This window comes from Mustela lutreola, chromosome 6, assembly GCF_030435805.1.
Source record: "Mustela lutreola isolate mMusLut2 chromosome 6, mMusLut2.pri, whole genome shotgun sequence".
Taxonomy (NCBI): Eukaryota; Metazoa; Chordata; class Mammalia; order Carnivora; family Mustelidae; genus Mustela; species Mustela lutreola.
The window spans coordinates 87,159,473-87,181,133 of record NC_081295.1 but is presented as its reverse complement, the minus strand read 5'-3'; the positions used below and the strand labels follow the sequence as shown (position 1 = coordinate 87,181,133).

General features: G+C 37.8%; 1 protein-coding gene across 6 annotated transcripts in view; it reads left to right on the top strand.

Moving 5' to 3' along the window:
- Positions 1-21,661, top strand: part of KIF6 (kinesin family member 6) — a 518,420-nt gene that overhangs the window by 151,566 nt on the left and 345,193 nt on the right. For 5 of the 6 annotated variants that reach the window (XM_059177857.1, XM_059177858.1, XM_059177859.1 and 2 more), the window contains one exon: positions 18,913-19,060. The exons of the other annotated variant lie outside the window; for it this stretch is intronic. In XM_059177857.1, coding sequence (XP_059033840.1) covers positions 18,913-19,060 — 148 coding nt within the window. The remainder of the gene's footprint in view (positions 1-18,912; positions 19,061-21,661) is intronic. 6 annotated transcript variants of the gene reach the window in all.

The window sequence follows — 21,661 nt, the reverse complement described above, 5'->3', positions numbered from 1 at the left end:
TGTTTTCTGCCAAAAGATTTTTTCACTTTTAGCTCTTTTATCAGGTATATGATCCATTTAGAATGAATTTTTGTATGTGGTATGAGGTAGAATTCCTGCTTCATTCCTTTACATGTGATTATCCATTGTCTAAGCATCATTTTTTGAAAATAATCTTCTTTCCTCTATTGAGTGTTCTTGACACCCTTGTCAAAAATCAATTGATTGTAAACATAAGGGTCTATTTCTAGACTCACAATTCTGTTTTATTCATGGTATGTTTATCCTTATGCCAATATCCCACTGTTTTGATGACTGTTATGATAGTAGGTTTTGAATTAAGGGGTGCCTGGCTGACTCAGTTGGTAAAGCATGCAATTCTTGATCTCAGTGTTGTGAGTTGGAGCCCCTCATTGTGTGTAGAGATTACTTGGAAAGTGAAAAATAATAAATTAGAAAATTAAAAAAAACAAAGAAATGTGAGTCCTCTACCTTTGTTATTTTTCAAGATGTTTTGACTCTTCTTGAACTCTTGAATTTCAATATAAATTTCAGAAGTTGGTCAATTTTTCCAACAAAACAGTTTGGATCTTAATGGAGTTTGCAAGAACCTATAGGTCAGATGGGAGAATGCCACTTTTCATTAAGTCTTGTACCCTACAACCTTGATGAACTTGTTTATTGCTTTTAATAGTTCTATGGTAGAGTCCTTGGAATTTTCTGTATATGTACAAGATCATGCCATCTACAAATAGAGCATTCTATATCTGCAAAAAGTCATTCTTTGAAAGTGAAGGAGAAATTGATATTCCGAGATAAACAGAAGTGGAGAGAATTTAATGCATTTAGGCAAGAAAAATAAATAAAAGCCATCTAGATTAGAAAAGAAGAAGTAAATGTTTATTTTCAGATGATATGATTTTGTATGTAGAAATCCTAGGTAATCCACTCTTGGAGGATAAGAAGAAGTAAACAATTTCAACAAAATTTCAGTGTCCAAGGTCAATATAGAAAAATCTATTATAGTTCTGTAGAGTAACAATAAAAAATCTGAAAACAAAATTAAAATGTAAATTTTGGGAGACTTGTTAATTTTTGCAAAGGAAGATATACCAAACACTCTTTCAGTATTTTGAATGTGTTATTCCATTACCTTCTGGCCTCCATGATTCCTGATGAAAAATCCTCTGTTAATCTTTTTTCTTTAAGCTTTTTAAAAATTAATTAATTAATGTATTTATTTTTATAAACATATAATGTATTTTTATCCCCAGGGGTACAGGTCTGTGAATCGCCAGGTTTACACACTTCAGAGCACTCACCATAGCACGTACCCACCCCATTGTCCATAATGCCACCTCCCTCTCCCAACCCCCCTCCCCCCAGCAACCCTCAGTTTGTTTTGTGAGATTAAGAGTCACTTATGGTTTGCCTCCCTCCCATTTGCATCTTATTTCATTTATTCTTCTCGTACCCCCTTCACCCCCCATGTTGCATCTCCACTTCCTCATATCAGGGAGATCATATGATAGTTGTCTTTCTCCGCTTGACTTATTTCGCTAAGCAAGATACCCTCTAGTTCCATGCACATTGTCGCAAATGGCAAGATTTCATTTCTTTTTGATGGCTGCATAGTATTCCATTGTGTATATATACCACATCTTCTTGATGCATTCATCTGTTGATGGACATGTAGGTTCTTTCCATAATTTGGCTATTGTAGACATTGCTTCTATAAACATTGGGGTGCATGCACCCCTTCAGATCACTACATTTGTATCTTTAGGGTAAATACCCAGTAGAGCAATTGCACACTGGGTCATAGGGTAGTTCTATTTTCAACATTTTGAGGAACCTCCATGCTGTTTTCCAGAGTGGTTGCACCAGCTTGCATTCCCACCAACAGTGTAGGAGGGTTCCCCTTTCTCTGCATCCTCACCAGCATCTGTCATTTACTGACTTGTTAATTTTAGCCATTCTGACTGGTGTGAGGTGATATCTCTTTGTGGTTTTGATTTGTATTTCCCTGATGTCGAGCACTTTTTCATGTGTCTGTTGGCCATCTGGATGTCTTCTTTGCAGAAATGTCTATTCATATTCTTGGCGCATTTCTTGATTGGATTATTTGTTCTTTGGGTATTGAGTTTGCTAAGTTCTTTATAGATTTTGGGCACTAGCCCTTTATCTGATATGTCATTTGCAAATATCTTCTCCCATTCTGTCAGTTTTCTTTTGGTTTTGTTGACTGTTTCCTTTGCTGTGCAAAAGCTTTTGATCTTGATGAAATCCCAATAGTTCATTTTTGCCCTTGCTTCCCTTGCCTTTGGCTTTTGATCTTGATGAAATCCCAATAGTTCATTTTTACCCTTGCTTCCCTTGCCTTTGGCGATGTTCCTAGGAAGATGTTGCTGCAGCTGAGGTCGAAGAGGTTACTGCCTGTGTTCTCCTCAAGGATTTTGATGGCTTCCTTTCTCACATCGAGGTCCTTCATCCATTTTGAGTCTATTTTTCTGTGTGGTGTAAGGAAATGGTCCAATTTCATTTTTCTGCATGTGGCTATCCAATTTTCCCAACACCATTTATTGAAGAGGCTGTCTTTTTTCCACTGGACATTCTTTCCTGCTTTGTCGAAGATTAGTTGACCCTAGAGTTGAGGGTCTATTTCTGGGCTCTCTATTCTGTTCCATTGATCTATGTGTATGTTTTTATGCCAGTACCATGCTGTCTTGATGATGACAGCTTTGTAATAGAGCTTGAAGTCCGGAATTGTGATGCCACCAACTTTGGCTTTCTTTTTCAATATTCCTTTGGCTATTCGAGGTCTTTTCTGACTCCATATAAATTTTAGGGTTATTTGTTCCATTTCTTTGGAAAAAAAAGAAAAGAATGTTATTTTTATAGGAATTGCATTAAATGTGTAGACTGCTTTAGGTAGCATAGACATTTTCACAATGTTTGTTCTTCCAGTCCAGGAGTATGGAACATTTTTCCATTTCTTTGTCTCTTCCTCAATTTCTTTCATGAGTACTTTATAGTTTTCTGAGTATAGATTATTAGCCTCTTTGGTTAGGTTTATTCCTAGGTATCTTATAGTTTTGGGTGCAACTGTAAATGGGATTGACTCCTTAATTCTCTTTCTTCTGTCTTGTTGTTGGTGTGGAGAAATGCAATTGATTTCTGTGCATTGATTTTATATCCTGACACTTTACTGAATTCCTGTATAAGTTCTAGCAGATTTGGAGTGCAGTCTTTTGGGTTTTCTACATATAGTATCATATCATCTGTGAAGAGTGATAGTTTGACTTCTTCCTTGCTGATTTGGATGCCTTTAATTTCCTTTTGTTGTCTGATTGCTGAGGCTAGGACTTCTAGTACTATGTAGAATAGCAGTAGTGATAATGGACATCCCTGCCGTGTTCCTGACCTTAGTGGAAAAGCTTTCAGTTTTTCTCCATGGAGAATGATATTTGCGGTGGGTTTTTCATAGATGACTTTGATGATATTGAGGTATGTGCCCTCTATCCCTACACTTTGAAGAGTTTTGATCAGGAAGGGATGCTGTTCTTTATAAAACGTTTTTTCAGCATCTACTGAGAGTATCATATGGTTCTTGTTCTTTCTTTTATTAATGTATTCTATCACATTGATTGATTTGTGGATGTTGAACCAACCTTGTAGCCCTGGAATAAATCCCGCTTGGTCATGGTGAATAATCCTTTTAATGTACTGTTGAATCCTATTGGCTAGTATTTTGGTGAGAATTTTCACATCTGCGTTCATCAAGGATATTGGTCTGTAGTTCTCTTTTTTGATGGGATCTTTGTCTGGTTTTGGGATCAAGGTGATGCTGGCCTCATAAAATGAGTTTGGAAGTTTTCCTTCCATTTCTATTTTTTGGAACAATTTTAGGAGAATAGGAATTAGTTCTTCTTTCTACATTTGGTAGAATTCCCCTGGGAAGCCATCTGGCCCTGGGCTTTTGTTTGTTTGGAGATTTTTGATGACTGTTTCAATCTTCTTACTGGTTATGGGTCTGCTCAGGTTTTCTAATTCTTCCTGGTTCAGGTGTGGTAGTTTATATATCTCTAGAAATGTATCCATTTCTTCCAGATGTCAAATTTGTTTGCATAGAGTTGCTCATAGTATGTTCTTATAATTGTTTGTATTTCTTTGGTGTTAATTGTTATCTCTCCTCTTTCATTCATGATTTTATTTATTTGGGTCCTTTCTTTTTTCTTTTTGATAAGTCTGGCCAGGGGTTTATCAATCTTATTAATTCTTTCAAAGAACCAGCTCCTAGTTTTGTTGATTTGTTCTATTGTTTTTTTGGTTTCTATTTCATTGATTTCTGCTCTGATCTTTATGATTTCTCTTCTCCTGCTGGGTTTAGGGTTTCTTTCTTGTTCTTTCTCCAGCTCCTTTAGGTGTAGGGTTAGGTTGTGTACCTGAGACCTTTCTTGTTTCTTGAGAAAGGCTTGCACTGCTATATATTTTCCTCTCACGATTGCCTTTGCTGTGATCCACAGATTTTGAACCGTGGTATTTTCATTATCATTTGTTTCCATGAATTTTTTTCAATTCTTCTTTAATTTCCTGGTTGACCCATTCATTCTTTAGAAGGATGCTGTTTTGTCTCTATGTATTTGGGTTCTTTCCAAATTTCCTCTTGTGATTGAGTTCTAGCTTCAGAGCATTGTGGTCTGAAAATATGCAGGGAATAATCCCAATCTTTTGATACTGGTTGAGACCTGTTATAGGACCCAGGATGTGATCTATTCTGGAGAATGTTCCATGTGCACTAGAGAAGAATGTGTATTCTGTAGCTTTGGGATGAAATATTCTGAATATATCTGTGATGTCCATCTGGTCCAGTGTGTCATTTAAGGCCTTTATTTCCTTGTTGATCTTTTGCTTGGATGATCTGTCCATTTCAGTGAGGGGAGTGTTAAAGTCCCCTACTATTATTGTATTATCGTCGATGTGTTTCTTTGATTTTGTTATTAATTGGTTTATATAGTTGGCTGCTCCCACGTTAGGGGCATAGATATTTAAAATTGTTAGATCTTCTTGTTAGATCCTTTGAGTATGATGTAGTGTCCTTCCTCATGTCTTATTATAGTGTTTGGCTTAAAATCTAATTGATCTGATATAAGGATTGCCACTCCTGCTTTCTTCTGATGTCCATTAGCATGGTAAATTGTTTTCCACCCCCTCACTTTAAATCTGGAGGTGTCTTCGGGTCTAAAATGAGACAGCATATTGATGGGTTTTGTTTTTTAATCCATTCTTATACTCTGTGTCTTTTGATGGGGGCATTTAGCCCATTTACATTAAGGGTAACTATTGAAAGATATGATTTAGTGCCATTGTATTGCCTGTAAGGTGACTGTTGCTGTATATTGTCTCTGCTCCTTTCTGGTCTACTACTTTTAGGCTCTCTCTTTGCTTAGAGGACCCCTTTCAGTATTTCCTATAGGACTGGTTTGTTGTTTACAAATTTTTTTAGTTTTTGATTGTCCTGGATGCTTTTTATCTCTCCTTCTATTTTCAATGATTGCCTAGCTGCATATAGTATTCTTGGTTGCATGTTTTTCTTATTTAGTGCTCTGAATATAAAATGCCAGCTCTTTCTGGCCTGCCAGGTCTCTGTGGATAAGTCAGCTGCCAATCTAATATTTTTACCATTGTATTACATTTTTACCATTATATTACAGACTTCTTTTCCCAGGCTGTTTTCAGGATTTTCTCTCTGTCACTAAGACTTGTAAATTTTACTATTAGGTGATGGAGTGTGGACCTATTCTTGTTGATTTTGAGGGGGGTTCTCTGCACCTCCTGGATTTTGATGCTTATTCCCTTTGCCATATTAGGGAAATTCTCTCCAATAATTCTCTCCATATACCTTCTGCTCCCCTCTCTCTTTCTTCTTCTTCTGGAATCCCAATTATTCTAATGTTGTTTCGTCTTATGGTGTCCCTTATCTCTCACATTCTCCCCTCGTGGTCCAGTAGCTGTTTGTCCCTCTTTTGCTCAGCTTCTTTCTTCTCTGTCATTTGGTCTTCTATATCACTAATTCTTTCTTCCGCCTTATTTATCCTAGCAGTGAGAGCCTCCATTTTTGATTGCACCTCATTAATAGCTTTTTTCATTTCAACTTGGTCAGATTTTAGTTCTTTTATTTCTCCCGAAAGGGCTTTTATATCTCCCAAGAGGTTTTCTCTAATATCTTCCATCCTTTTTTTGAGCCCGGCTAGAACCTTGAGAATCGTATTCTGAACTCTAGATCTGACATATTACCAATGTCTGTATTGATTAGGTTCCTAGCCTTTGGTACTGCCTCTTGTTCTTTTTTTTTTTTTTTTTGTGGTTAATTTTTCCACCTTGTCATTTTACAGATAAGAGTATATGAAGGAGCTAATAAAATACTAAAAGGGTTGCAAAGACCCCAGGAAAATATGCTTTAACCAAATCAGAAGAGACCCCAAATTGTGGGGGGGAGAAAGGGGATAAAAAGAGGTTCAGAGTGGCGCCTCGGTGGCTCAGTGGGTCAAGCCTCTGCCTTCGGCTCAGGTCATGATCCCATGGTACTGTGATTGAGCCCCGCATTGGGCTCTCTACTCAGCAGGAAGTCTGCCCACTCCCCACCTGCTGCTCTGCCTGCTTGTGATCTCTCACTCCCTCTCTCAAATAAATAAAAAAAAAAATCTTAAAAAAAGGTTCAGAAAAAAAAGAAACTATTAAAAAAAAGAAAACGAATAAATAAAGATATAAAAATGAAAAATGTATACATATATATTAGATAAACTAGTTAAAAAGCATTAAACAAGAAAAGGGTAAAAGTTAAAAGAAAATTTAACAGAAGAAGAGAGAAAAAAAATTAAATTAACTGCAAGACTAAAGAATCATGGGGAGAAAGCCATGAGTTCTGTGCTTTGCTTTCTCCTCCTCTGGAATTCCGCTGCTCTTCTTGGTATTGAATCTGCACTCCTTGGTAGGTGAACTTGCTCCTGGCTGGATTTCTTGTTGATCATCTGGAGGAGGGGCCTGTTGTAGTGATTCTCAAGTGTCTCTGCCCCAGGCAGAATTTCACTGCCCTTACCAGGGGCCGGGCTGAGTAATCCGCTCGGGTTTGCTTTTGGGACCTTTTGTTCCCTGAATGCTTTCTGTAGAGTTCCAGAGGATGGGAATGAAAATGGCCTCTTAGGCCCCAGCCTGGAGGAGCCAGGAGCTCAGGGCCCCACTCCTCAGTTCGCCCTCAGAGAATAGTGCCCAATCACTCCCTTCTCCCTGGCCTCCAGCCGCACTCTGAGCTCACCCAGCCTGCGACAGGTTCAAGGTAACCCCAAGCTGAGACTCACTCCTTGGCTCTGTCTCTGTAGCCAGCTTCCCTGTTCTAATACCTGCAAGCTCTGTGACACTCAGACACTCCCAATCCTTTTGTGACCCTGCGGGACCTGGGGCTATGCTGACCCCGAGTGGGCTTCACCCCTGTTTAGCCTCTGGAGCGATGTCCCTCAGCGGAACAGACTTTTAAAAGTCCTGATTTAGTGCTCCATCACTCCGCCACTGGCTGGGAGTCGGCCCCTGCCCCCACAGTCTATCTTCCCATCGCTTTGGATTCACTTCTCTGCCAGTCCTACCTTTCAGAAAGTGGTTGATTTTCTGTTTCTAGAATTGCTGTTCTTCTTCTCTTTGATCTCCTGTTGGATTTGTGGGTATTTGCAATCTTTAGATAAGCTAGCTGATCTCCTGCTAGCTGAAGTAGTCTCAGCCTGCTACTTCTCTGCCATCTTGACTCCTCCCCCCCCACCCTGAGAAATCTGCTGTTAATCTTAAAAAGGAATACTTGTTTGTGATTAGTCACCTCTCTTTTGCAATTTTCAGGATTTTCTTTGACTTTAGACGATTTGATTATGATGTGCTGAAGTTTGGATACCTTTGAGTTTAATGAGCTTCTCGGATATGTAGATTAATGTTTTTCATCAAATTGGGCTACTTTTTGGCCATTATTTTTTTTTTTTAAACATTCTCTCCCCTCACCATCTGGGACTTTACACAAATATTGATCTGATTTCTCTGTTCATTTTTCTTCAGTCTTTATAATTTCTATTGTGCAGACTGAATAATCTCAATTGTCCTTTCTTGAAATTTACTTTCTTATACCAACTCAAATTTACTGTTTTAGTGAATTTTTTATTTCAGTTATCATACTTTTCCACTCCAAAATTTGTTTTATTCTTTTTTTTATCTTTTTATTCATATTCTCTTGTCTGTGTAACATCATTTTCATACTTCCCTTTAATTCTTTAAACATGCTTTACTTTTGTTCTTCGAGCTTATTTATAATACTTACCTTGAACTCTTCCTCTAGAAGTCAAAATCTGGGCTTCCTCAAGGGCTGTTCCTATGAAACATTTTATTTCCTGTGCATAGGAAATACTTTGCTGTTAGAGATTCTCATATATTTTTTTGGTGAAAACTGGGCATTTTAAGTAATAGGATATGACAGCTCTGGAAATCAGATTCCAACCCTCCCCAAGTTTTGTTGTTGTTATTGTTGCTGCGGCTGCTTGTTTGTTTAGTAAATTTTATGGCCTAATTTCATAAAACTTGTGTTTTTTGTTATATGCAACCCCTGAAATCTCTGTTCAGTAAATTTAGTGGTCAGTTAGTGCCTGGACAGAGATTTTTAAAAATGCCTTGAATCTATCACTCTGAGTCTTTGGTAAGGTACTTTCTGCATGTGTTGGGGTACCCATTCAGTACTGGAAGTTTATAATTTTGGAAGTTTATAATTTTGTCTTAGCTCTCACTTCACGCTTGTTCAGGGCCTCAAGGTCAGCCAGAGGTAAGATATAGGGCCTTCTCTGGTCTCTTCTGGGCATGCACACAGCCCCATACATGTGTATGGTCTTGTAGAGTCCCAAAAATATGTCGTTACTTTTCAAAGCCCCTTATATAGCATGGTATTCCACAGATTTTTACTTTAAAGTTTTTTTTTTAAGATTTTTATTTATTTATTGGACAGACAGAGATCACAAGTAGGCAGAGAGGCAGGCAGAGAGAGAGAGAGAGGAGGAAGCAGGTTCCCCGCTGAGCAGGGAGCCCGATGTGGGACTCGATCCCAGGACCCTGGGATCATGACCTGAGCCAAAGGCAGAGGTTTTAATGCACTGAGCCAACCAGGCGCCCTACTTTAAAGTTTTGATCACCCTCTTGTTTGCCTCACTGGTATTGCAACCTAGGGCAACTGTCATGTTGAACACTTTCTGCTGATTTGTTTTCAGCAAACTCCATGGGGATATGACTTTTTTTTTACTCAGTAAACTAAGGTCACACAAAGACAAGTACTATGTGTAGGGCTATTCCAGGGAGCTGCGAGATGGGTCAGAGAAGTACAATTCTGTGGACCTTTTGGAGATTTCCAAACCTGTACTACCCATCCAGTGGTTGCTGTACTTATGTTTTTCACAGTTATGTGGTTGCAAGTCTGTTATTTTTCAAGACTATTATGGAGTTGGGGAGAGGGCATGGGAATGGTCAAGTTACAATGTCAGAAAGCTCACTGGTCTTACTGAGATTCAGCCATTTTACTTGAGTAAACACTCCTTGGATTGTTGTGAGCTTTTGGATAACTTCCAGGATTCTGAAAAAAAAGTGATTTTGACAATTTTGCCACTGTTCTCATTATTCTTGTGGAGGAGTGGATTTTCAGAAGTCTTTACTCCACCTCTTCTCTTTGTTTTTAATAGTAACTTCTCTTAGAATGGATGAGACTACAAGCATATGAAATTGTCCAGTGTTCAATGGAAAGGAGGTGCAAGATTAAGTAGAAAATGCTCTGGAGAGAGGAATTGGAGATAAATGTTGCCCATTCACATTTTTTCATTTAATTTTTTATTGTAGCAATGTAACAAATATCAATAGATTATATATTGGTGGAACCTACATCCTTTGTATTTTAAATAGCATTCTATGAAGATTTGCCATCTAGTTTTCCACAGCAGATGGGGGGAAAGGAAGAGAGTATACTAGGACAACTGGTAGTGAAAAAGACTTAAATATTTTTTTTAAAAAACCCTAATAATCAGTAGATGTCAATGTAGCATACCACGGTACTCACTTTTCTTAGGCTGTCACGAAGTCAAAATAAAAATGATAATCTGTACAGTTTTTTGCTTTTCAAGACAAGGACAGACTAATATATTTTGGAAAAATTTCTATCAAACATTTTTAAAATGTTTAAAGTTTGATTCTTTAAGTTATCAACTTCATTTACCTAGAGCATTTATGGTCAAGAGATAGCATATATTCAAAGATAATTGCTAATGGAACATAGCTGTTTCATTGGTGACAAATGTCATTGAGAAGAAAGATTCTGTAATCATCCAACTAATCATTATAGTTCCAACTCCATGTGAAGACACAGAGAAAAATTATTAAACCTCTCAGAAATGAGAAGTTGAACCACACAGTACTCATCCATTTTTTGTTTACTTAATGTGCTGTCTTTTAAGTTTATAAGCACCAATAACACCTTCTACCTACATAGCAAATGATGCATTGAGTTGTTGTTATAGATATTATTCTTAGTTTCATAGTTGTATAAGGTGCCTGAGACTTAACTGATTACTTCACAAGAAGCTCTAAGCAAAACCTATGTGTTTTGAGGGGGCATGATGATGATAAATCACTTAACATACAAGCATGAAAGCATAGCAAAACATAGAACTGTGAGCATTATCTCAGAAGAAGTGCTAGAGCAGGAATCTCAGTGTGAATAGTGAGGGGTGATTCTCACAGGAGCCATATATCAAACATCCATTTGCAGTGAAGCCACCATTAGCTGACATCTTCATAATTGTTTGGTTGAAAACATCTCACAGATGAAGGGTTACTTTGAAGAAAAAAGATCATAATGCTATAATAGTTTGCTGTTCTGTGCAGTGTAGAGGAAAGATCCACTTGTAAAGACAAAGAGAAAGACAGAGAGAGAAAAAGAGAGAGGGAGAGAGAAGGGAATGGGAAGGGGGAGAAGTGAAGCAGAGAGGAAAAGAGAGAAGAGAGATGGTGGCTGAGAAGATCTAGTGTTCTTTTTCTTTTTAAAAATTTAAAAATTTTATTTTTTCATCATAAGTATGCTTTTTGATCCCCATTGTCTATTTTCTTCATCCCTCCTACTTGCCCTCTGGTAACCATCAGTTTATTCTCTATAGGTAAGAGTCTGTTTCTTGGTTTGTCTTTTTTCATGCTGTTGCAAGTGGCAAGATCTCATTCTTTTTTATAGCTGAATAATATTCCATTGTATACATATACCACATCTTCTTTATTCATTCGTCTATTATTGGAGACTTAGGCTGCTTCCATAATTTGACTATTGTAAATAATGCTTTACTAAACATAGGGCTGCATGTGTCCCTTTGAATTAGTGTTTTTGTATTTTGGTAAATACCCATTTGGTGTGATTGCTGGATAATAGGGTAGTTCTATTTTTGACTTTTTGAGGAAATTCCATATTGTTTTCCACAGTGGCTGTACCAGTTTGCATTCCCATTAACAGTGCATGAGGGTTCCCCTTTCTCCACATCCTCACCAACACCTGTTGTTTCTTGGATTGTTGATTTTAGCCATTCTGACAGGTGTGACATGATATCTCATGGTAATTTTGATTTCCATTTCCCTGATGATGAGTGATGTTGAGCATATTTTCATGTGTCTGTTGGCCATCTGTATGTCTTCTTTGGAGAAATGTCTATTAATGTCTTCTGCCGATTTTTAAATTAGATTACTTGTTTTTTGGGTGTTGAGGTGTTTCAGTCTTTTAGATATTTTTTATGCCAAACCTTTATTGAGTATGTCATTTTTCAAACATCTTCTCTCATTCTATAGGTTCCCTTTTAGTTTTGTTAATTGTTTCCTGCCACTGTGCAGATGTTTTTCATTTTGATGTGGTCCCAATAGTTTATTTTTGCCTTTATTCCCATTGCCTCAGAAGACATATCTAGAAAAATATTGCTATGGCCGATGTTGGAGAAATTGTTGCCCATGTTTTTTTCTAGGATTTTTATGTTTTCAGGTCTCACATTTAGGTCCTTGATCCATTTTGAGTTTGTTTTTGTGTATGGAATAAGAAAGTGGTCTAATTTCATTCTTTTGCATGCTGCTATCCAACCTTCTCAACACCATTTGTTGAAGAGACTGTCTTTTCCCCCATTGTATATTCTTGCCCCCACATTGTAGATTAATTGACCATATAAGTGTGGGTTTATTTTTGAATTTTCTATTCTGTTCCACTGATCTATGGATCTATTTTTGTGCCAGTACCATACTGCTTTGGTTACTATAGCTTTGTAATATAACTTGAAGTCTAGGTTTCTTACAATTTCCATCAAATCAAAGGCTGCTCTTTATGACTGAAGAGCACATCTGGATTACTGTTTTACCAAAAGTCATTCCACGAAAACTGAGGAGGGGAATTCTTAAAGGATTTATAGTTGGTGTTGATTGTTAAATTATATGAGGTTACATTACAAGGTATGTAGTGGTAAACATTCTACATTCTATACCTGGTATTCTAGGAGGTAACTTAATGTTGTGAGTATTTGCCCCATGAAGTGCCAGTTGTCAGGTTTGTAGTTTGCCAAATTATAGGTATGGTTTCCTCAGAACTTTTACCTTCAACATATACTAAAGTATACTAAAGATGAAGAAAATACTTAGAGAGTGATTTCAGCAAAATGGTAGTACAGGAATTTCTAACACTTGTACCTCCAGAAATATCAATTTGAATAACTACCACGCATGCAAATACCTTCACAAAAGCTAAGGATTCCAGTTGAGGAATTAGAGCATTGGGATGGGGCACAGGAAAAAAAAAAAAAAAAAAAAAAGACATGTTGAAGAGGGTAGAAAAGATAGATTGACATTACCCCATTACCCCTCCCTGAAGCCTAGCCATCCTAGCACTGAGAAAGACACCATTCCTGTGGAAGGAGACTGAAGTGAGCACCTGACTTGAACTGCAGACACCAGTGCTGGCCCATCCCAGCATCAGCTGGTTCCAGTGGCCCCAGGCAGCTCCCATGGCCTAGGTGACATCCATGGCCCCAGCTGACTTCGTGACACCAGACTCTTGACAAGCTACTGAGAATCCAGTCCCCTGGCCCACCCTACCACTTGCCCACTCCTTTAGCCCCAAGCAGATCCTGAAGTGGCAGGCTACCAGCAGGCTCCCATAAACCAGGCTTCTGATTTACCCTGGGGCCAGAAGGCTCCCATGGCCCCAGGCAGCTCCCATCATACCAGGCTCCCAGCAAACTCTAGGAAATCCAGGATCCCAGTCTACCCCTGTTTGTCAGCCAGCATGGTCCTGGGTGGCTCCCGTAACTCCAGTATCTTGGTGGGTTTCCACCAGACCCACATGTCAAGCCCTCCCTAATGCCAGGCTAGCCTCTGCAGCCTGAGCTTTAAGGCTGGCTCCACAGATCTAGGCTCCTGGCCTGCACAACACCACATTGGTCACTGAAGACCCAACCTGGCCCCTGAGGCCCTATTTTATAAACTGACTCCCATGACCCAAGACTCTAGGCTGGTTCTAATTCCTGTGGCCCTAGCCTCTTGGCTCTCTTCTGTGAAACCAGGCTCTGCGCCTGTCCCAGCACTAGACTGGTCCCTGTGGATCCAGATACTGGGCCCATCCCAGTGATTCCCAGCGACTGGCCAGTCACTGTGTACCCAGCATCCAGGTCCAACCACACAGGCATGCGATCCCCAAAGGAAACTAACAAAGGTCCAGTGACTGACCCTAATGAAATGGAGATCTAGGAACTAACTGTCTGACAAAGAATTCAGATAACACTCTTAAATTCAGTGAATTAAAGAAAATAAAGACAACTAAATGAAATTAGGAAAATAATACAAGAATAAAATGAGAAATTCAACAAAGGAATAGAAGCCATAAAAAAACCTCAAGCAAATCCTATAGTTAAAAAATCACAGTGGTCAAATTGAAAATTCAATAGAAAGCTTCAACAGCAGACATAATCAAGCAGAATAAATTAGTTAACTGGAAAACATGTCATTTGATATCATCCAGTCAGAGAAGCATAAATAAAAGAGAAAGAGTGAAGAAAATCTTTGTGAATTATGGGATACCATTAAAGGAAACAATCTCACATTATTAGTCTCAGGAGAAGAGAGGGAGGAAGGAGGAGAAAGTATATTTAAAGAAATAATGGCCTAGGATTCTCAAATCTAGGGAGAGATTTGAACATTCATGTTCATACAGCTAAAAGGTGACCCTATAATTTCAAACCAAAATGATCTTTTACAAGACCCATTAAAATAAAACTATCTAAAATCAAAAACAACGAGATAATTTAAAAAGCTGCAAGAGAAAAAAATACCCACACAGTAAGGGAACCCTCATAATGCTATCAGCAGATTTCTCACCAGAAGCCTTACAGGCCCTGAAAGAGTGGGACAATACATTCAAATTTCTCAAAAAAGAAACTGCCAAGGGTATTTTACCCAACATAGTTGTTTTTTCAGAAATTAAGGAGAAGCAAAGATTTCCCAAACAAACAAAAGTTGAAGGAGTTCATCACCACTAGACCTACCTTATAAGAAATGCTGAAACATGAAAACATATGAAAATATAAAGTATGCTGCTAAAAGCAAGCATAAGCAAATTCATGATACTCTAATAATATGGTGATGTGTTAATTACTTAATCTAGTATAAGGTTAAAGGATAAAAGTATTAAAAGCAACTATAGCTATAATAATTTGATAATGAAGACACACTGTAAAAGAAGTTAATTGTGACATCAAAAACATTAAAAATGGGATGAATGGTAAAAACCAATAGTAGACACACATAAGATAAAGGAGAAGGAATCAAAGCATACCACAGGGAAAATCACTTCACAAAGAAAGACAGTAAAAGAGGAAGAAGGGAACAAAGGAAATACAAAACTAGAAAACAGTGAATAGGTTGGTATTAGTAAGCCTTATTTACTTTTAATGTAAATGGATGGATTAAATTCTCTAATCCAAAGGCATAGGGTGACTAATGAACTAAAAACAAGACCCAACTATATGCTACTTATAAAAGACTCACTTCAGCTTTAAGGACGTACTTATACTAAGGTGAAGGGATGGAAAAAGATACTCCATGCAAATGGAAACCAAAAGAAAGCAAAAGTAGTATACTTCTATCAGATGAAATAGACTTTAAGCCAAAACTATGATGAGGCTGGGGTGCCTGGGTGGCTCAGTCGGTTAAGTGTCCAACTCATGATTTCTGCTCAGGTCATGATCTTGGGGTCCTGAGATCGAACCACTTGTCAGGCTCTGCTTTCAGCATGGAGTCTGCTTGTCCCTCTCCCTTTGCTCTCCCCCCTTCCCACTGGTGTTCCCTGTCTCTCTCTTGGATAAATAATTAGACTCTTTATAAAAGGCTATGAGACAAATAAGGCCATTTTATAGTGATAAAACAGTCAGTTCATCATAAGGATATAACAATATATATGCCTCCTACATCAGAATGCTTAAACATATTGAGCAAAGCCTAACAGATCTGAAGGGAGAAATAGACAACAATACAATAATAGTAGTGGAATCTGACACCCCATTTTTTTTTATTTCTTTTCAGCGTAACAGTATTCATTGTTTTTTGAACCACACCCAGTGCTCCATGCAATACATGCCCTCCATAATACCCACCACCTGGCTCCCCCAACCTCCCACCCTTCGCCCCTTCAAATCCCTCAGGTTGTTTTTCAGAGTCCATAGTCTCTCATGGTTCACCTCCCCTTCCAATTTCCCCCAACTCCCTTCTCCTCTCTATCTCCCCATGTCCTCCATGCTATTTGTTATGCTCCACAAATAAGTGGAACCATATGATAATTGACTCTCTCTGCTTGACTTATTTCACTCAGCATAATCTCTCCCAGTCCCATCCATGTTACTACAAAAGTTGGGTATTCGTCCTTTCTGATGGAGGCATAATACTCCATAGTGTATATGGACCACATCTTCCTTATCCATTCGTCCATTGAAGGGCATCTTGGTTCTTTCCACAATTTGGCAACTGTGGCCATTGCTGCTATAACCATTGGGGTACAGATGGCCCTTCTTTTCATGACATCTGTATCTTTGGGGTAAATACCCAGTAGTGCAATGGCAGGGTCATAGGCATGTTCTATTTTTAATTTCTTGAGGAATCGCCACACTGTTCTCCAAAGTGGCTGCACCAACTTGCATTTCCACCAACAGTGTAAGAGGGTTCCCCTTTCTCCACATCCTCTCCAACACGTTGTTTCCTGTCTTGCTAATTTTGGCCATTCTAACTGGTGTAAAATGGTATCTCAATGTAGTTTTAGTTTGAATCTCCCTGATGGCTAGTGATGATGAACATTTTTTCATGTGTCTGATAGCCATTTGTATGTCTTCACTGGAGAAGTGTCTGTTCATATCTTCTGCCCATTTTTTGATATGATTATCTGTTTTGTGTGGGCTGAGTTTGAGGAGTTCTTTATAGATCCTGGATATCAACCTTTTGTCTGTACTGTCATTTGCAAATATCTTCTCCCATTCTGTGGGTTGCCTCTTTGTTTTGTTGACTGTTTCCTTTGCTGAGCAGAAGCTTTTGATCTCGATGAAGTCCCAAAAGTTTATTTTTGCTTTTGTTTCCTTTGCCTTTGGAGACATGTCTTGAAAGAAGTTTCTGTGGCTGATATCAAAGAGATTACTGCCTATATTCTCCTCTAGGATTCTGATGGATTCCTGTCTCACATTGAGGTCTTTTATTTTGAGTTTATCTTTGTGTACAGTGTAAGAGAATTGTCAAGTTTCATTCTTCTACATATAGCTGTCCAATTTTCCCAGCACCATATATTGAAAAGACTGTCTTTTTTCCACTGTCTATTTTTTCCTGCTTTGTCAAATATTATTTGACCATAGAGTTGAGGGTCCATATCTGGGCTCTCTACTCTGTTCCACTGGTCTCTGATGACACCCCACTTTCAATGATGAATAGATCATCCAGATAGAAAACCAGTAAGGAGAGGTGCCTGGGTGGCCTACCTTGTTAAGCATCCAACTCTTGATTTTGGCTCAGGTCATGATTTCAGGGTCATGGGATCAACTTCTACATTGAGCTCTGTGCTCTGCAAGGAATCTTCCTGAGATCCTCTCTCTCCTTCTCCCTCTGACCCCCACTCTCCCTTCTTTCTTTCTTTCTCTCTCAAAGAATAAATAGATAAATCTTGAAAGAAAGAAAGGAAGGAAGAGAGGAAGGGAGGGAGTGAGGGAGAAGGAAAGAAGGAAAGAAAGAAAAAAATCAAGAAGGAAACATTGGATAGGAACTATACCTTAAGCCAAATGAACCTACCAGACATATATATATATGGAATATTTCACCCAGCAACAGCAGAATACAGATTCTACTCAAGCACACATGAAACATTCTCTTGGATAGATTACATGTTAAGCATAAATCCAGTTAAGAAATGGGCAGAGGACTTGAATAGAAATTTATCCAAAGAAAAAGTACAGGTGGCTAACAGATGCATAAAAGGTGTTCAGTATTTCTAATCATCTGGGAAATGCAAACCAAAAACATAAGACATGTCCTCATACCTGTTAGGATCGCTATTATCACACTGTCAAGGACAGCAAATGCTGTCAAGGATGTAGAGAAAAGGGAATCCTTGTGCACTATTGGTGGAGATGCAATCTGGTGTAGCTACTATGGAAAACAGTATGGAGTTTCCTTTAAAAATTAGAACTAGGTCTGCCAATAATGATCCAACAATGCCACTTCTGCCTGTATTTCACAGGAAATGAAATCTTAGAGGGGCATTTGCCTCCCCATGTTCATTGCATTTTTCCCAGTAGCCAAGGCATGGAAAAACCTAAATGCCTATAGATGGATGAATGAACAAAGAAGATGTGGTGTACACACACACACACACACACACGTGCATGCATGTGTGCATGCACACACACACAATGGGATATTAATCAGCCATAAAAAAAAGAAAATTCTGCCATTTTGCAATAATGTAGTTGGAGCTTGAAAGCATTATGCTAAGTGAAATAAGACAGAGAAAGACAAATTCTGTATATTCTCATTTACATGTAGGATCTAAAAAACTGAACTCATAAATATCAAGAAAAGAATGGGGGTTGTCAGGGGATGGTGGGTGGGGGAAATGTGGGGATGTTGTTCAGAGAGTAAAAACTTCCAGTTATTAGATGAATAAATTCTATGGATCGAATGTACAGCATAGTGACTATATATTATATATTTGAAAGTTGTTAAGAGTATCTATCTTAAATATTATCACAAAAATGATAATTATGTGAGGTGATGGATGTATTAACTAATCTTATTGTGGGAATCATTTTGCAGTATATTTATGTATCATATCATCACATTTGTGTACCTTAAACTTACATTTATGTGTCAGTTATATCTCAGTAAAGCTGGAAAAAAATTAAAAGACAATATATAAAAACCAAGGACATTTTTATAAAATGTATATATATCAGTATAGTTTCTTTAGTTGTAACAGGTGCACAATAATAATGTTATCAACAGTAGGGGAAACCAGGTGTAGGGCATGTGTTAGTTCTGTACTATCTTTATAACTTTTATGTAAATATAAAAGTTTTCTAAAGAAAAATTAGGTTAAAAAATACTTAAGATGAACAGACTCCATTTGAGTTATACAGAGAAAAGGATTGGTTGTGCTGATTTTCCTGGATTTAAAAAAATCTGAATTATTTTAGGTAGATACTCACATATAGAGATACTTTATAAATGTCTTTTCACTAGTGTTGAATAAGGCTGCTATTAGAATACAAGCCACTTAATACTTGTGCAGTTAGTCATTTTGATATTAAAGTGTGCCATTTCTTTATGTAGTGTCTTGGCAGGTTACAATGGTACCATCTTTGCCTATGGGCAAACAGGCAGTGGGAAGACATTCACCATCACGGGTGGGGCAGAACGCTATAGTGACCGAGGTATTATCCCAAGGACATTGTCATACATTTTTGAGCAATTACAAAAGGTATGGAACTTTAAGTTCATTTTCTATTTGATATATTCAGCAGAAATTTATGGTGGGTAAAAAATTTATTGTGACATTTTATTATATCTAAACGAGGAAGTATTATTGTGTAATAACTCTGGCCTTTATATTTAAGGGAAGTTTGGGATTTTGCTGAAGAAGTAGAAATTAAGGTGCTTTTCATTAAAGGGATGCTGTTTCAGCAAAGGTTCAAAGGGAGTTCCTTCTGATACATCCATGGAGGTTAAAAGAACAGATAACACATTTTACCAACTAACATCTTATATTTCTCATTAAGAAACTGGATGTCCTTTTGCTAAGACATCTTTATTTCGGCTACTAAAACACTGAATAAGATGATGTGATTGTACCTTTTTCACAATTGTAATAGAAGCCCAAAAGACTTTTACCAGAGTAAAACTCCTATTTCAATTAATACTGTTATGAAGAGATGTTCTCTGCATTATATGCATCATTTATTGTGTGTCTCTAAGTGCCTATTGCTTTATTACATATAATACTTTTAATATAACATATACACATTATTATATATTAATATAACATATAATACAACTAGCAAAGTAGGTATCCTTATCCCAATTTCATAGTTGGGAAAAATGAGTCTAAATATCTTTCTCTGAGTCTTCATAACTGACTTAGAGGTCCATCCCAGGTCTGTGTGATGCCATACTCTGTGCTTTTTACCACTACATACACTGCCTCTCTGTCTCAGACTGGCTTTATTTTGTTGGTTGTATTTAAACAATAGTGAGTCCCATAACTTCAGTAGGTTTTCATTTCCCCCCTCTGTGAAACTGGGGAGTGCATCGTACTAGAAGATCTCCATTGGCCCTACTAATAATTCCTACACTTACTTGGTTTTTATGAATTCTGTATAACAAATATTCTAACTAGGTCACTGTAACAGTTTTTCCAAAATTTCTTGACTGTATGCTTTTTGCCTTTTGAGTTGCAAAGATGAGAAGAAATTGCTGAGATCTGCATAATTCTAATTTCCATCCATAAAGTAGCAATTACCCATTAGTTCAACTCATCTCTCACTTGCTCAAACATGCCAACTCTGCATGCCAGAAAACGTAGAAGAGAAAGGGTTGAGTACAGTGTATAAGTTGGATTCAGATCCTGTCTTTTCATTTACTCATTTATTTCTGACATTAGCTGTTTTGTTTTGTTCCCAGATTTCACAGACTGGGAATATAATTTCTAATAGTTTTTGCTGCTGTGGTCCAATGTTGTCTTGGAAATATCACTGAAGTTGGTGTAGGCCAATCTGGTTCTGAGAAAGTGTACCACTTATAGCATGTGTCCTGGTGGCAGTTGAGACTTAAGGTCTCAGGGTTGTGAACTCGCTGTGAGGGCTGAACATACTGTATCTAAAGATATTGTCCAGTTCCTCGCACATAGTATATGCTCAACAAATGAGCTCATTTACAATTGCTCTTAATATGTATATTCTCACACACACACACACACACACACACACACACGTGTGGCCAAACAATCCTGATTAATTTCAAAGAATCCTTTGAAACTAGAACAAATGAAACCAATTTCCCTGATTAAGTTAAACAGAATAAACAAATCCTTACCTAACAGAAACATTTATCCCTTCTAAAATTTTCTCTATGGATACCAAATGCTGTAAAAGTCAAAATGTCTCCCAAGTACCTACCATCTCTTGGGTCCATTGTTATATATCTGTTTGGTCACTGACATTATTGTAAACCTCATTTCATTTTGAATGATTCTAAATCAGTTCCTGGACTAGAGAGAGCTCCTTGGACAAATTTATATCCAGGACAGCTCTTTGTAAAAGGATGGATTTCCCTGATGGGGCACAATACATTCATTATAATCAAACCAAACTGCTGCAAAATTAGTCAGAGGCAACTTGAGTTTCATCATTAAGTTTGTCCACATTGTGTAGCTGAAAAATGCAGACAGGTACTCAGATTCCCCCAGTCAATTGCTTCAGAGGGCCACATGGAGCTCTCTAGAATTCTTAAAGGAAATATTTGACTTATGCAAAGTATTTATTTCAAGATAAACTAAGAACAATTGTATACTGGCTCCTAAAATGCTGTGAGTGTGATGGGAGCACATTTACAGTGATTTTAACAGAAGACAATTGATTCCATTTATTTTAGAAATCACTGCTCATTATTTTTGAGTATTGTGAGGTTCAGACTTGTTTGGGGGCAGGAGAAAAGGCTGTCTGCAGGAAACATGTGTGTTACATTATAGTCTGGCAATCCCAAACACTAAAAAAGTAGTAATAAGGAAAGGTAGCTTGCCACATTGCTCAGTGACTTTTAAGTGTATATTCCAATAAAAGTCCAGAAAATGCAGAAGCTGGAGGAGCCAAAGGCATTATCCCCATCATCTCAGGGGAGTGGACCTGCCATTTTCCTGACTTACGATGATTTCTTCTACTTACTGGAAGAAAGAGAATTTCTTCACTGCAGATGAACATACAAGTTGGCTGTTGTTTTTCCTTTCTTTGCTTTCTCTTTTATAGTCATGTGCTGAATTCTCCATTTGGAGCCCTTTAGAAATAATAGAAACAATAACAATAGCAAT